The 14,172-nt window shown below is 35.8% G+C and overlaps 1 protein-coding gene across 6 annotated transcripts in view; it reads left to right on the top strand.

The window, feature by feature from the left end:
* The window catches only part of SLC4A10 (solute carrier family 4 member 10), a 301,713-nt gene that overhangs the window by 279,599 nt on the left and 7,942 nt on the right, over positions 1–14,172 (top strand). For all 6 annotated transcript variants that reach the window (XM_046019396.1, XM_046019394.1, XM_046019392.1 and 3 more), the window contains 3 exons: positions 1,473–1,646; positions 2,422–2,544; positions 11,608–11,675. In XM_046019396.1, the coding sequence (XP_045875352.1) occupies positions 1,473–1,646; positions 2,422–2,544; positions 11,608–11,675 (365 nt within the window). The remainder of the gene's footprint in view (positions 1–1,472; positions 1,647–2,421; positions 2,545–11,607; positions 11,676–14,172) is intronic.

Genomic DNA, 14,172 nt, shown 5'->3' on the forward strand with positions numbered 1-14,172 from the left:
AGGGTTTTATGTTAAATTTGAGGTTCCTGTTATATTGTTAAATATATTAACAATATATTACATATTATGTTACATCCTTTTGTTGTTTGTTTTAATATTTTAATACTTAAATTTTAAATATTTGTATATATTTTATATTTGTTTCATTTTATTATTAATTATATATTAACATCCTTTTTGCATATATATTTAAATATATATATGTTTTGCTTTAAAAAAAAAACAGTTGTTCAAACCTAACATTTAACTCCATGGATATTTGTCCCTTGGTTTATTAGAGTAATTCTGGAATATTTGATGAGAATTGCTTACAGTTTTTTTTCATAATTTAGACAAGAAGTAAAATCAAATATCATTCTTTTGAAGATGCATAACAGATATTACTGTAAGAATGGCATGAAATAGAACTGACAGTGCTTGAAACCATCATTTATAAATAATCACTTCTTGTTGGAAACATTGGAAACTGTAAAAATCAGCCTGAGAAAAATTAAACAAAATGGTCCACGTAAAATAAAACTAACATGTAGCACAATTTCTTAGTGAGTAGATGTGACTGAACGTTTAAGGTTCTTGTGAAAATTTAATCTATAGAGTTTGAATCGAGAAAATTTGCTTTGGTAGACAAAACTCAAAATCAAAAGTATAACAATAATATCTTTATAGTCCAGAAATAATTATACTGTCTTCATGGTAAAATTTAAAACAGAAGTAACTGTTCCAGATGAAAATAATTTTAATAAAATACAATTGAAAAATTGTAAATGGCTCGACAGTGCACTAGAAGAAACTGAACTAGAAATCAATTAACAAAGTTTGCTCTGGAAAATACTTGATTAACAGTAATTCATCTAGGTTAAATCTTTGTGGCTAAGGTTGTTTGTAGAGACAGCCTCAAAACCCCGTTGGGGGTCAATGTGGTGAGGCCAAAACAGCAGAGTCAACACATCCCACTTAACAGCAGGATGTGGGTGGAGAGCTCTGGCAAGAGAGAGAGAGAGAGCGCGCGCATGCTGAAGTAGAGACCCAAGTCTGGGTGTCTCTAACAAGTATGTAAAAGTTAAAGCCATGGGAATGCATGAGCTCTTTCAGGCAAGAAGAGGACAGAGATTGGACCATAATGCTTAGTGGGCAGATAAAAGGTCGAGCTTTGTGATGTGATAATGAAAAAGAGGATGATGATTACATTTTGTCTTTCAAGGTTACACTCTCCCAGGTAGCAATGTTTAGCACTGGCTTTAATATTTTTAAACTCTTCTAAGTTATAGCCTGTCTCCATATTCAATAAATATGGGAAATGATGAAACTGAAATTGTGCATTTGAGAGTGTATGCATTAACAATCCTATTGTCCTGATGCCCAGATGTCAGCTTAAGTGTGGTCTCGATGTATGATATTTTGGACCATATTAAACATCTACTTGTCTTACTTTAATTGCCTGTAAAAAGCAATTTAGTCTGTTTATCTTTTAGTTCTTTGATAGAATAAAGCTCTTCTGGATGCCTGCAAAACACCAGCCAGATTTCATATATCTAAGGCATGTACCACTTCGAAAAGTCCATCTCTTCACAGTGATTCAGATGAGCTGCCTTGGCCTTTTGTGGATAATAAAAGTTTCAAGAGCTGCTATTGTCTTTCCCATGATGGTATGAAACTTCTAAGTCGACTTTTTTTCTCCTCCTGACTTTCAGTTCTCTTTGGAAACACATATAACTGAAATTGGAACAGTAGAGTCATTTTGAACAATTATGGGAAACCATGATGTAAACTTTAGCTGCTAAAGCTAGTGACTAAGATAGGATTTGAGATTATATATGAATTTCAGTGATTCATATTAGGTTTGTCTCTATCATTCTAAATATTCGTAGTGGTTCGAATTAACTGAAGTTGGGTAGAAAAATATAAACTTTCAAAATGTAACATTAAAGACATACTAGCAAATCTGAAAAATCGGGGGATTTTCTAAAATTAAATTTTATTAAATATTTCAGATAAATTTCAAATACTTCCAAAAGTATAGCAAATTTGAATGGCTATAAATTAAAATACTATCAGCATAGATACAAATAGTTTAATGCTCATCTAAAATAATGCAAACTATTAACTATATCTGTTGAAGAAACAGTCAAATATATTTTGTAGGTTTTTCTTTTTTTCTGAGACAGTTTCTTTAAATGACTCCTTTACTGGATAAAATGAGAGCTATTATTCTGGGGATGTGGTAAGAAAAGGAAATGAAGGATGCAAAAATACAATGTTTATTATACACACATGTCTTCAAGTGTCACTTTACTCTCAGTCTTAATTGAAATTGACTTGTTTCCACCAAAAAAAAAAAAAAAAAGAAAGCAACAAAGCTACCTCTCACCTCTCCCATTTTTATTTTTTCCCTGTTATAAATTATTTTATTATTTGCTTTAGGTGTTAGCTCTGGTATTTGTAAGAAAACTGATGGACTTTTTGTTTACGAAACGGGAACTCAGCTGGTTGGATGATTTAATGCCTGAGAGTAAGAAAAAGAAACTAGAAGATGCTGAAAAAGAAGTAAGTCAGAGCAAAATCAGTATCTTACAAAGAGAAGCAAATGGAACACTCGTATAGTAACCATTCCTTGCAAAACCACATCACTGTGTTTATCTTTAGATAGTTAGTGGTTACTAACAACCACAGGTGGACTATTAATGTTTGGAAGATTAATGCTTAAAATCATAAAGTTGAAACTCGAACACAGAGAGAACACTGGTCTTATATGAGAAAACCAAACCCTTGTGAAATATGCAAACACTTTGTAGTTCTTTATCCAATTGTGAGGTTTACTTTTCTATTCCCTCCCTTGTGGATAGCAGAACCTTATTGATGCTTACCTATTTCCAAGTTATGGTCCCGCAATGGTTGCTTTTTGATTGAATATATGAGAAGGAAGGAAAGAGACAGTATTCTTGTTGGTATTTTTTGGGGAACAAAGTTTTAATGGCAAGATTCTAATTCTAATCCAAAAATTAAATTAGGGCGCCTGGGTGGCTCAGTGGGGTAAGCCTCTGCCTTCGGCTCAGGTCATGATCTCAGGGTCCTGGGATCGAGTTCTGTATTGGACTCTCTGCTCAGCAGGGAGTCTGCTTCTCAGCCCCCCTGCCTGCCTCTCTGCCTACTTGTGATCTCTCTCTCTCTTTGTGTCAAATAAATAAAATCTTAAAAAAAGATAAAATTAGTTATTTTTTAAATAGATGAAATGGTTATGATCTGATCTGCTTTCAAAGTGCTTTAAGATTGAGTAAATGTAGTTTGAGAAAATTTGGGGATTTAATTATTTCCATGAATTCCTGATCTGTCCTTTTCTGTTTCATGTATTAAGATGATTTTTTTTTTAACTTTTATGGCATATTTAAAGTTCATGTGTAAGTCTAGGTCTCCTTTGAAGGCTAGTAACCATAATATTTTTAAGAAGTGCTTAAAAGTTTCTATAAAAACTATGAAGAGTCTAACTGAAAAAAAAAAAACCAAAACACCTGTATACTGTTTACTGAAACAATTGAGTCCATAGGTTGTAAAATACAAGAACAACATTTCCATGTGAATAGAAATGAAGATGAAAGAAAATATTTGGTGAGAATTCTTTCTACTTTTCCTTCATCTACAAGGCGGTCTGTACATATGCTGTTTCCTGTCTACAGCACAATTTCTCAAACTGTGGGTATATTCCTCTCTCCTTTGGGGAATTTGTTTGCAAACACTTCAGTGGTTCTAGCTTTTACTCAGTCATTAGGTGAAGTCAGGTTAGGCCACAAAGTCTAGTGAAATTTCTCCTCAGATGTTTTTACAAATATGGCTATCTAATATGTGACTGGCTGGCATTCTTTTACTTTTCCGTGGTGACCCATCACTGACAAAGGATTCCCACGTTAGAGATGATCATGATAATGTATTTTATATATACATGTATACATCATGATGATGTATTGATCATAATGATGTATCTTAATTTTGCACAATTATTTCGATTTTCCAAAATAATGAAGAAATACTTAGAAACATATTTTTAGTAATATTATTACAACATTAAAAATATGATATCATAAAATTATCATTATTTCTTTATTTTTCTGTTTGACATACTTAAATATGAGATATATTTTTAAATAAATATTTTAAATTTTAAAAAATATTTTAAAATATAAATATTTACATTTATATTACTATAAAATATTTTAAATAAATATTTAAAAAATTTTAAAAAATAATATTATTAAAAATACAACTAGGATATTTCTTTTTAGGGCTTTAGTAAAGGTTTTATCTCCTCCACTGATACCATTCAAGAAGAATATGACAGAATTTGGCATAAATTAAATGTAAATAAGATGGACGGTGGAATAAAAATTCTGCAGGTTTAAATTATCCATACTTGACGTAATTAAAATTATGCAGGTTAAGATAATCCTCAAGAGAGTTGAAATGACAAAGAAGACAATTTTGAATATAAAACTCATTGACCATGTTCCTTCAGTCTTTCTGATAATGAGAATACTGATAAGTATACTAAGGCAGTAACTTATAAATGTAATCTTGCTTTATTTTCATGCTTTGATTCCCTGTTTAAATGTCTCTACTACTTCCCTAGAATAAGTTAGCAAGAGCCCCAGCAGTATAATCGTCCCTTTCACAGCATTCTCCTTAGGTCATATCCATAACGTGGAACATTCTTTCCCTTCTAGAACTTCGTAAAATGAAAAATGGTGTGTATATATAACATACTATGTTTAATATTCTTCCCTTTTAAGGAAAATTTTAGATTCTCCCTTTATATGTCTGTGAAATATGGGAGAACAAATTTGATAGTAATCATAAATTTATTCACGTCTCTCATTTCCATTGCCCAAAGCACTCCTGAAGCTGCGTATGTATGGTACATGTGTGTGTCCCAGATGTCCCATTTTAAAATTTATTAATCTCAGATAGGCAGAGACCCTATTCAATAAGCTTCTAACTTTTTTACGTCATAGATCCACTGTACTCCAATGGGTGTTTACTGTTTTTTGATTATGAAGATATATATTTTAGAAGTAATCAAATACGACTAAATTTCCTAGAATTCATGTTTTCCAAAAGGATGCAAGCATAGATTAAAAATTTATTGAGGCAAATTTACCACTGTGACCTTCAGAGTTGAGTCTAAGAAAAAGTAGGGGGAAATCCTTTGCAATACCTCAATCAGGCAGGTTTAAAATCTGTGCTAGATTAATGTGATGACGCTTGCGTGTGAATCCCAACACATGGAAAGAAACAAGAGAATCAATAATACAATGTGGACACAATTCATTATTGAACATTTAAATATAGTTCTGACCAGTGCAAAGAGAGAGAATTCTCCATCTGACAACTGGAGAAAGAAAAAGTTTAAAGATGTTCACTTTCTAACTTGGAATTAGTTACTAAAAGCGCATGATCAGTATAGCGAATGGGATGATTTAAGAAAGATTGCACTAGATCTTAAATCCTTGTTGGTTTTCTATTTGGTCACCCAGATCTCAGTATTTCATTATCTTGAGGCTCTGGACTCCACTGATGGATGTGATCTTGTGACTGTAGCGTCTTACATGAAGGCCCCGTCTTCTATGAAATTGTGCATTCAGGTGGTAAATGAACAAGTTCTCCAGAAATGCTGCATTTCTGCAACTGCTCAGATTAATTGAGTAACTTTGATTGTGATCTGGAAAGATGGTAAATAGCAGAAAATGTTCAGCTCCCTGAGACTCGAATTTAAAGTAGGCTCACCTCTTGTCCTTTTGATGATAGTTACAAGCTTGTACCTTTATCCTCCAGGGTTTTCTTATCAGTAGCCCACTTCTGGTCTTATGGCATTGAGAAAACATTAGTTTGACCTTAAAATTCAATAATGAGTTAAGCAGAATAAATAGCTACACAGGCCAGTCCAAGGTCGCAGAGCTTCTGTTCCAAATTTTCATGTGCTTCATGCATATGCATATGCATATGCTTCAGTTTTTAGAAAGAAAGGATTATAATCAGGATAGAAATGAATATTGGAACCCTGACATTTTGCACATTGCTCTGTGTAAAGGGAAGACTGCAGAATCAAATTCTGGATGTCCAAATGTGCTCAGAGTACCAACATGCTTTCCTTCCTACTTAAATATTCTCTAGGACATTGTACACATTTGACAAAAGGGCTGCTGTTAAAAGCAGAAAGCCCCAGCAGAATGTTTGCTCCTGGGTGGGTGGGGGTAAAAGGCAGTTAATGTTAGATAAATCCTGGAAATTGAGCTCTGGACAGTGATCATGATACTGACACTACTTGGTTTACAGAGGTTCACTCTAACATATATGCTGTGGGAAAAAACAAAAAGAAGCAAGAGAGACTTATGATCTGTATGAAGAAGGATCACGAGCAAGGCAAGAAGATGCAAAAGTAAACTAAGAATAAGTGCAATTAACGCAATTAAATTACAGAGCAGGTCTTACTGCTAAGAAAGATGAGAATTGGTTTTGGATTGGGGAAGCATGGTCTAATTACTACACAGGCAAATGTTATTTCTAACTGAATTTTAGAGTAAGGCGAGCATAATCTTCATCAAGCGGTGATTTTCAAAGTGTAGTTCTAGGACCTTTGCTGCATCAGCCAACACCTGGCAACTTGTTAGAAATGCAAATTCTTAGACCACATTCCAGACCTATTGAATCAAAACTCTGTGGATAGACAAGAAATCGGTGTTAACGAGACCTCCAAGTCCTTCTGACGCATGCTAAAATTTGAAATAAGACCTTTTCTAAAACCATAATATCTGTATCTCCAGAATATAATCTTCTAAATCCAAGCTTCTCTATCAAAAGTTCTGTGTCTTATAATAATTTTGATAAGTCACTTGGAGATATTGAATCAAATGTTCTGATAAAAACATGCCACATCCGGTTATTTATTTGAATTCTATGTAGGCTCCTCCTTCTCTCCATTTTTCCTTGTTTAGCTTTCATTGTTAAAGTGCTTAGTTGTATGTACTGGGTGTTCTATCTACTGGAAATTTTAATACATCCCTCTTAGACACATCACATTTTATGGCTTCCAGAGTACTATGTGTGTGCAGGCGGTGTGTGTAACATTTGCAGCATTATCTTTTATATCAATAATCAAAGAAGAAAGTGGTCTGAGTACTACGGACTTTGTTTTCCTCTTGGATAAAATAAAGGGGTCAAACTTGATTGCTGAAGTCCCTTTCATTTTTTAAGATTCATGAATTCTAAAATTGCTGAATATTTTCTGTAATACTCTAACCATCTTTGTGAACATTGGCTCTCTGCTGTTGTTCAAACTTTGAGCTATTTGAGGGTTCCTACATAGATACAGATTTTACCTGAGAAGTGGGTATAGTAACAGATGCTACCTATTTCACTAAACGTAGAGAGCATTTGTCATGATGGATGAATGATCTTTTATGCTATCACAAAGTATAATTCAGATCCATACTTCCTACTAATCAAAACACACCACAATTTTTTTTAAAGACCGCGTTTATTTACTTGAGAGCGTGAACATGCATGTAAGAGAGCACAGTGGGGGGAGGGGCAGCGGGAGAGGGAGAAGCAGATTCCCCACTGAGCAGGGAGCCCGACACAATGTAAGGACACAAGGCTCATCCCAGGACCCTGGGATCATGACCTGAGTTGAAAGACAGACACTTAGCTGGTTGAGCTAACCAGGCACCCCAAAACACACCACAGTGTAACTCCAATTTTATTTTCACTGAGCACAGGCCTTTGTCTCTAGCTAGGCTAGTTGTTATTGTCATATTTGTTTCTACTTTTTATTCTTAGCCTACATTGTTTCTAGAGCTTCTTCCTGTCTTCTACCAAACTGAAAAAATAAGACTGGCTCAGATACTACTTTCTCTCTTGCTGTATTTTGTGCAGTGATCCTTCTTGTCTATCCTCTGAGAGAACAGTGTATGTCTTGTCTTTGCTATGTCACCAGTACCTGGCGGACTGCTGTCATGTAGATTATGCTCAGTACATATTTGATAAATGGATTCGTGAGTAGATCCTGGATGATTCACTGTGCGCCTAGCCCATAATGCATGCTGAGCGTTTTGGGTGCCATTGATTTGATTTCTTTTTTTTTAAGCCTCAGTTTTCCTGCCTTTTACTAGATATAACATTAACTATCCTTCACTTATGTAGTATCCGAAAAATGCTTTGACTCTCTTAATTAAAAAATGGCATTCAAATCACAGCATGAGTAGTCTTCTAGTCAAATTGGTGAAACCCTTCAAACATTCTTGGGTAAACTTGGATCATCACCCTTTAACATCTTCACCACGTTGTAGAACTCAGTGTATTTTCGATGGACCCTGTGTAAATGAAGTGCTACATGGAACTCATTTTCAGGTCCTTCTGACTTAGAAACTGATGGATACCCAGTTAGCTCTGGGCTCTCACTCTTTTTCCTGTATGATTGAGATAAACTAGGTTGTCATTGTCGTGACGGCCAATGCCTGATTTGACTGTTCCTCCCCAGAAAGTCTCAGATTTTTGGCTTCCTCACAGTGCTGCCTGGGATGCAGCCGGCCCTCCATCCCTGAGCTCTGGGGCCCACCCAGCTTCCTTCTGGCACTGAAGGCAGCGGCTGCTCTGCCACCCTTCTCTTCAGATAAGCATGGCTTGGAAATGCTATCTTTAGAGGTGATGAGTTTTTGTTTGGATAGAATTATGACTAGTATAAAGCCCACACATGCTAACAAGCCACAGAGTGCAAAATAATTATTGAAAGCAATTTGAGAGAAAAGTGGAAAATCATCTGAGGAAAAAACAAAATTGTTCCCAAAGCTTTGGTCCAATTTTTTGCTGTTACATTGAATCTTGAGCCTTCGTTTTCTGCTGCCAGGTCACCTAAGCACTGATGGCAGTGTTCTTCTCTCTCTCTCACTCACTCTTTTTTTTTTTTTTAAATTTTACTCTTTATTAAACCTTTTGACATGCCTTCTTGACATTTTATTCCAAGTTGGTCAGAAATATACTATATGCCAATCTTACCTTCCAGTGGACTACCAAGAAAAGCATTGCCTTTTGCTTGTATCTTGGTTTTACCTAAATAGCATTTGGGATCACTGAGTGTTTTCTCTTTATATCCCTCCATGTATATTAAGGTAAGGTTTTCTGTAGAAAAAGTAAACTTTTTTACCTGAAAGAATACATATGCTCAGTCCATGGCCTCAATGTTGTGCTTATAAGTCAATATGACATATGTATTATGTTCCATATATAGTGACTAACCCATTTGCAAGGCATGCCTTATTCCAGGCTGCAGATGAGCTCTGCTCAAATGCTAAAATGTGTAATTTCAAACCAATGATACTGTCTACTCATTTTGAATTAGTTTTAATAGTATTGCCAATGATAAGAGAAAGAGTCTTAATATACATGAAATACATGTTAATAAAGTATATCATCTGATATCTGTAATTACATGTATGTTTTTTGATACTTTTATTTTATTTCATAAAAGGAAAAATATTCTTGAAGAACAACAGAGAAAAAGAATAGGATTCGTTCCTATAATATAAAGTGGTGACAGGTGCCATTTGTACCACAGCATATAAATGTAACAAAGGGTTTGTGTTTGACCAGGGCAGGAACTTACAAGAGAAGAGTAGCAGAGTCATTCAGTTCCCTGAACTTTCCATTATTACACAGCACAGTCTGGCCATAGATAACTGTAGGCAGAGTGGTCAAAGTCCCGGCAGAGGGAAGCCTGCCTTGGTCAGTAGGTTGGATGTGGACAGAGAGCACTGCAAGAGTGAAAATGAGACCTGCCCCCACTTTACATCTTATATTCATAGGTTAGCTAACAGGCTCTAGAAAACACTGTTTCTCTAAGGAACAAGAAATACGGCAAGGACTCTTCAGAGGCGGCATGCAAGTTAAGGCCAAGGTCTGGATGGTGGTAGGAATGGCCTTTCCTGTCAGAAATGACATCCGCCAAAGGTCATGTCTTTCCGGAAGCTGATTTAGATCAGCCAAGCTACGGCTAAGCTCCTAAAAGACGGATGGGCCTCCAGGGTCATCCTATTTTCTCTAGCTCTTCATCTCTAACTTCAAGTTCCATTTTTGATATTACACAAGGAATAGGATCTTGCTATCGGTGACAATACAGATGCACCTAGAGGGCAGTATGCTAAGTAAAACGTCAGACTAAGACAGACAGATGCCAGAAATTCTGATTGATTCTGATGATTTTACTCATACATGGAATCTAAAAAGCAAGACAAATGAAAAAACAAACAAAAAGCAGAATCAGAACTATAAATACAGAGAACAAACTGATGGTTGCCAGAGGGACGTGGTGTTGGGGGGATATGGGCAAAATCTGTGACAGGGAGTGGAAGATACAGGCTCTTGGTTATGGAATGAATAAGTCACAGAATAAAAGGCACCACAGAGGGAACATAGTCAATGGTATTGTCACAGTGTTGTATGGTGACGGGGGTAGCTACACTTGTGGGCATGGCAAAGCGTTTAGAGATGTGGAATCACTATGTGTACACCTTGTGTGTCAGTTACACTAGAAGAATACATTAAATAAATAAAATTCCATTTCTGGAGTTAGAACTAATGATTCTAACATTTTTAAATGTCCCCAAATTGTTCTCTGAACTTGAGTGCTGCTAATTGACCCATTTGAAAATAAATGCATTATATAGGAGCCATAATCTATAGATAACTAAAATTTTTTTACGCATGGAAAAAAGTTGATAACATTATTGAAAACTAAACCAGGACATTTCAATATGGTAGGAAAAGACTGTATCTTAAAGATATGGTTTTAAAGTGTTCTCTATGAAGAAATGAATATATGAAGTATTTCTACCTTTTGGGGATGGGTAGGATATTGTGGTTGTAAGAAGAAATCTGAGGCATAAAACAAAAGCCCAAGATGTGTCTGGTGAAAAGCACACCTGTGGTTTTGTCCATACAGAAAGGTGACGTCTCAGAAAAAGTCTCTAGAGCAGTTGTTCTCAAAGTGTAGTCTTTAGACCAGCATAATCAGCATCACCTGGAAACTTAGTAGAAACATAAATTTTTGGGCCCTACTCCAGACCTACTGAATTAGAGACTCTGGAGGTGGGGCCTCACAATCTGTATTTTTTTCAAAGCTCTCTAGGTGATTCTGATGTAAAATAAAGCTTGAGAACCACGGTGCTAAATATATCCCTCATTCCCTTCTGACAGAGCATTCTGGGGTTGTAATTTAAACCTTATAACAATGAAAACAATTACACTGTCCATATGTTTTTCCTTTTAAAATTTGGATTATTTAAAAAAAAATATCTGCTTGGAAATTAACCACGTTTTACATTGAGTGACATGAAGGAGATTGTTGTTAGCATTTAAATTACTTTGTGGTATGAGACTCTCATTAATTACTTATGTTCTTGGTAGCTGGTGCTTTATTGAAAGGACCTGTGCTAGCATTAATAAATGCAAACAAAGTGGAAGGTCCTGAGGTTAATGAGATAGTGAAACATTAATCTGTGTTTCTTCTTTAATGTAAAATGGAGACTCATCAGGTTCACTTTATATATTTTACATTTGTCTTTCCAGGAAGAACAAAGTATGCTAGCTATGGAAGAGGAGGGCACAGTACAGCTCCCATTGGAAGGGCACTATAGGTAAGATACACACATAAAAGCTTTGAGTCATGGTATGTGTTCTTATATGCTTACGAATTTTCTACTGTGTGGATTCCTGCAAAGATTTGTTGAAGCTGTGTTAGAGTAGAAAGAACTGAAACTAGGTGTTAGATTACCCTGTCCTAGGACTAAGTTCTGACACTAATAACTGTGTGAGTATAGCCCAGTAGCTTGAAATGAAGGGGGAAGGGCAGCAGGAAACCTTGTTTGTAGTCTTTTCTTCTCATATTTTATAATGTATACAAGAACATTGTATTGCTCTCTTTCTTAACCTAAAAGTAGCAGTTGAAGATGGGTTGAGATTCCATGCCAGAATACATGAGCTAGGTATTCACTAAATTGATCCCAGGTAAATGTTTGAACTCTGGAAGGTTACCCCTAAAATATGGCATTGCCAAAGAGATGATCTATTTCTTGAGTTAGAGGATTCAGTTATGCCAGTCATTTTAGGAAATATTTATGTAACTCTCCAAAATATGTTATTCTTCTTTAGACACAACAACATGCAAAAGAATCCAAACTCCTATGCATTATAATAAAGACCTATGAAAGTATCTGGCCAAAAATTGTCTGTATGCATATGAGACTAATATATAGTCTCAAAGTGCTTAAGGATAATTTAAGGCCATGCCAGTAAAAAAGGAGAGAAGATTTTTCTCTGAGGAGGGAATTTATCATACTATTTACCAAAAATTAGAATCTTCTAGATCTTCAGGGTGTGCTGTAAAACCACATTCCCTAGGTTTTTAAAATATAATCATCTACCACATAATCATTGAAAGTCATTTTATCTTTTTTCAAGCAATATTCAAGTTTTAAAATCCTGTTGATTGTTTTGTCGAATCAATATATTCCCACATGTATGTTGTAGAAACTTAGTCTCATGTGGTACCCCTCTTGGAAAGATGTTTTGGTTAGATGTATTTCCATACTGCATTCCAGTGTGGAGACTCACAATGCATGCTGCCATATTAAAGAATCTAAGGGGTACTACATTTTTTAAAAGTTTAATCTTATTTAATCCAGCACTTACTTTCTTTTAAAAAAATTTTTTTTTAATTTCTTTTCAGTGTATCAGAATTCATTGTTTGTGTACCACACCCAATGTTCCATGCAATACATGCCTTCCATAATACCCACCACCAGGCTCACCCAACCTCCCACCCCCCACCCCTTCAAAACCCTCAGATTGTTTTCAGAGTCTATAACTTTCTAAACTCTTTTGCTTAGAAGACTCATTGTCATATAATATCATGAAAAACATGTATTCATACAACATTTTTTTGGAAACTGGTTGATCTCATGCTTTGAGTCACTAAGGGCTGCTGGATTTGAGGAACTAAAGAATGTATTTCTAGACTGGGAAGGGAGGGAGCCTGTGAGATGCAAGGATTTGCTCCAGACCTTTGGTGTCCATCTTAAAAGTCTTACTTGTTGCCCTCTGTGAACGGGGTCATGTGAGGTCAACCTAGTTTTTCTCTAGAACATGTTTTTGTGTTTTGTTTTTTTTTTTTCCCTGTCACAGCAGGCTATCTTTTCCACGTGTAGTAAGAAAAGTGCTGTTTTCTCACTAGAAACTTTCTTCGACTTGGCCTGTGATTTATCTCTGCTGCTATTTGGTTGTGTTTCTAGCCCTGGGAATATTTTAGAGAGTTCTGAATGTCACCTATAATTGGTGTCATTTTAAAATGCAAGAAAAGTACCCGACATTGTACATGTCCTGATATTGTAGGCTCCCCTGTCATTTGGAAAGACTTCTGCCAAATACACAGACTGCCTTCATTTATTCAACAAATACTTGTTGAGTGGGTACCAAGTGTCAGGCCCTGTTTGAGTCTTGGGCAAACAGTCGCAGACAAATGGTCAAGAAACCTTGTCCTCATAAGACTCATGTTCAAGTGGAATAGATCGAGGTAGGGGAGGCAGAAAACGAACAAAAGAACAAGTAACAGAGTACGGTACTTTAGATGGTGAAAAGTGCAGTGAAAACAAAAAGCAAAAAAGGATAAGTGTATACTGGGGGGATGGAAATAGAAATTTTAAATAGAGTAGCCAGCAAAGACCTCTCTGAGTAAGTGACATTTAAACAAAGGAGAGAAAGAGTTGTACCATGTAATGGATCATCATGGGTAGAAGGAAGAACAAGTACAAGGCCCCGAGGCAGTAGCTAGCCTGTAGTATTCCAGACCAGTCATTGTGGCTGGAGAGGAAGGAGCAGGGTTGTGATGGCAGGAGATGGAGTTGGACGGTGAGGACGGGGTCAGAGCCTATGGTCCATCTACCAGGCTCTTTCGAAGTGAGTGAGAACCACTATTGAGTCTGAGAGCTATGTATGTAGTAGCAAGAGCCTAGGCCGTGAACACACAGACCCTCATCTCTGTAATTTTAAGTGAATTAGGAAACAGTAGCCAAAACCAGTTTCTATATAACTAGAATCTTTGATTTTGATTTTTCATAGATTTTCAAATGTAATTGT

This window comes from Meles meles, chromosome 9 (assembly GCF_922984935.1).
Source record: "Meles meles chromosome 9, mMelMel3.1 paternal haplotype, whole genome shotgun sequence".
NCBI classification, from domain to species: domain Eukaryota; kingdom Metazoa; phylum Chordata; class Mammalia; order Carnivora; family Mustelidae; genus Meles; species Meles meles.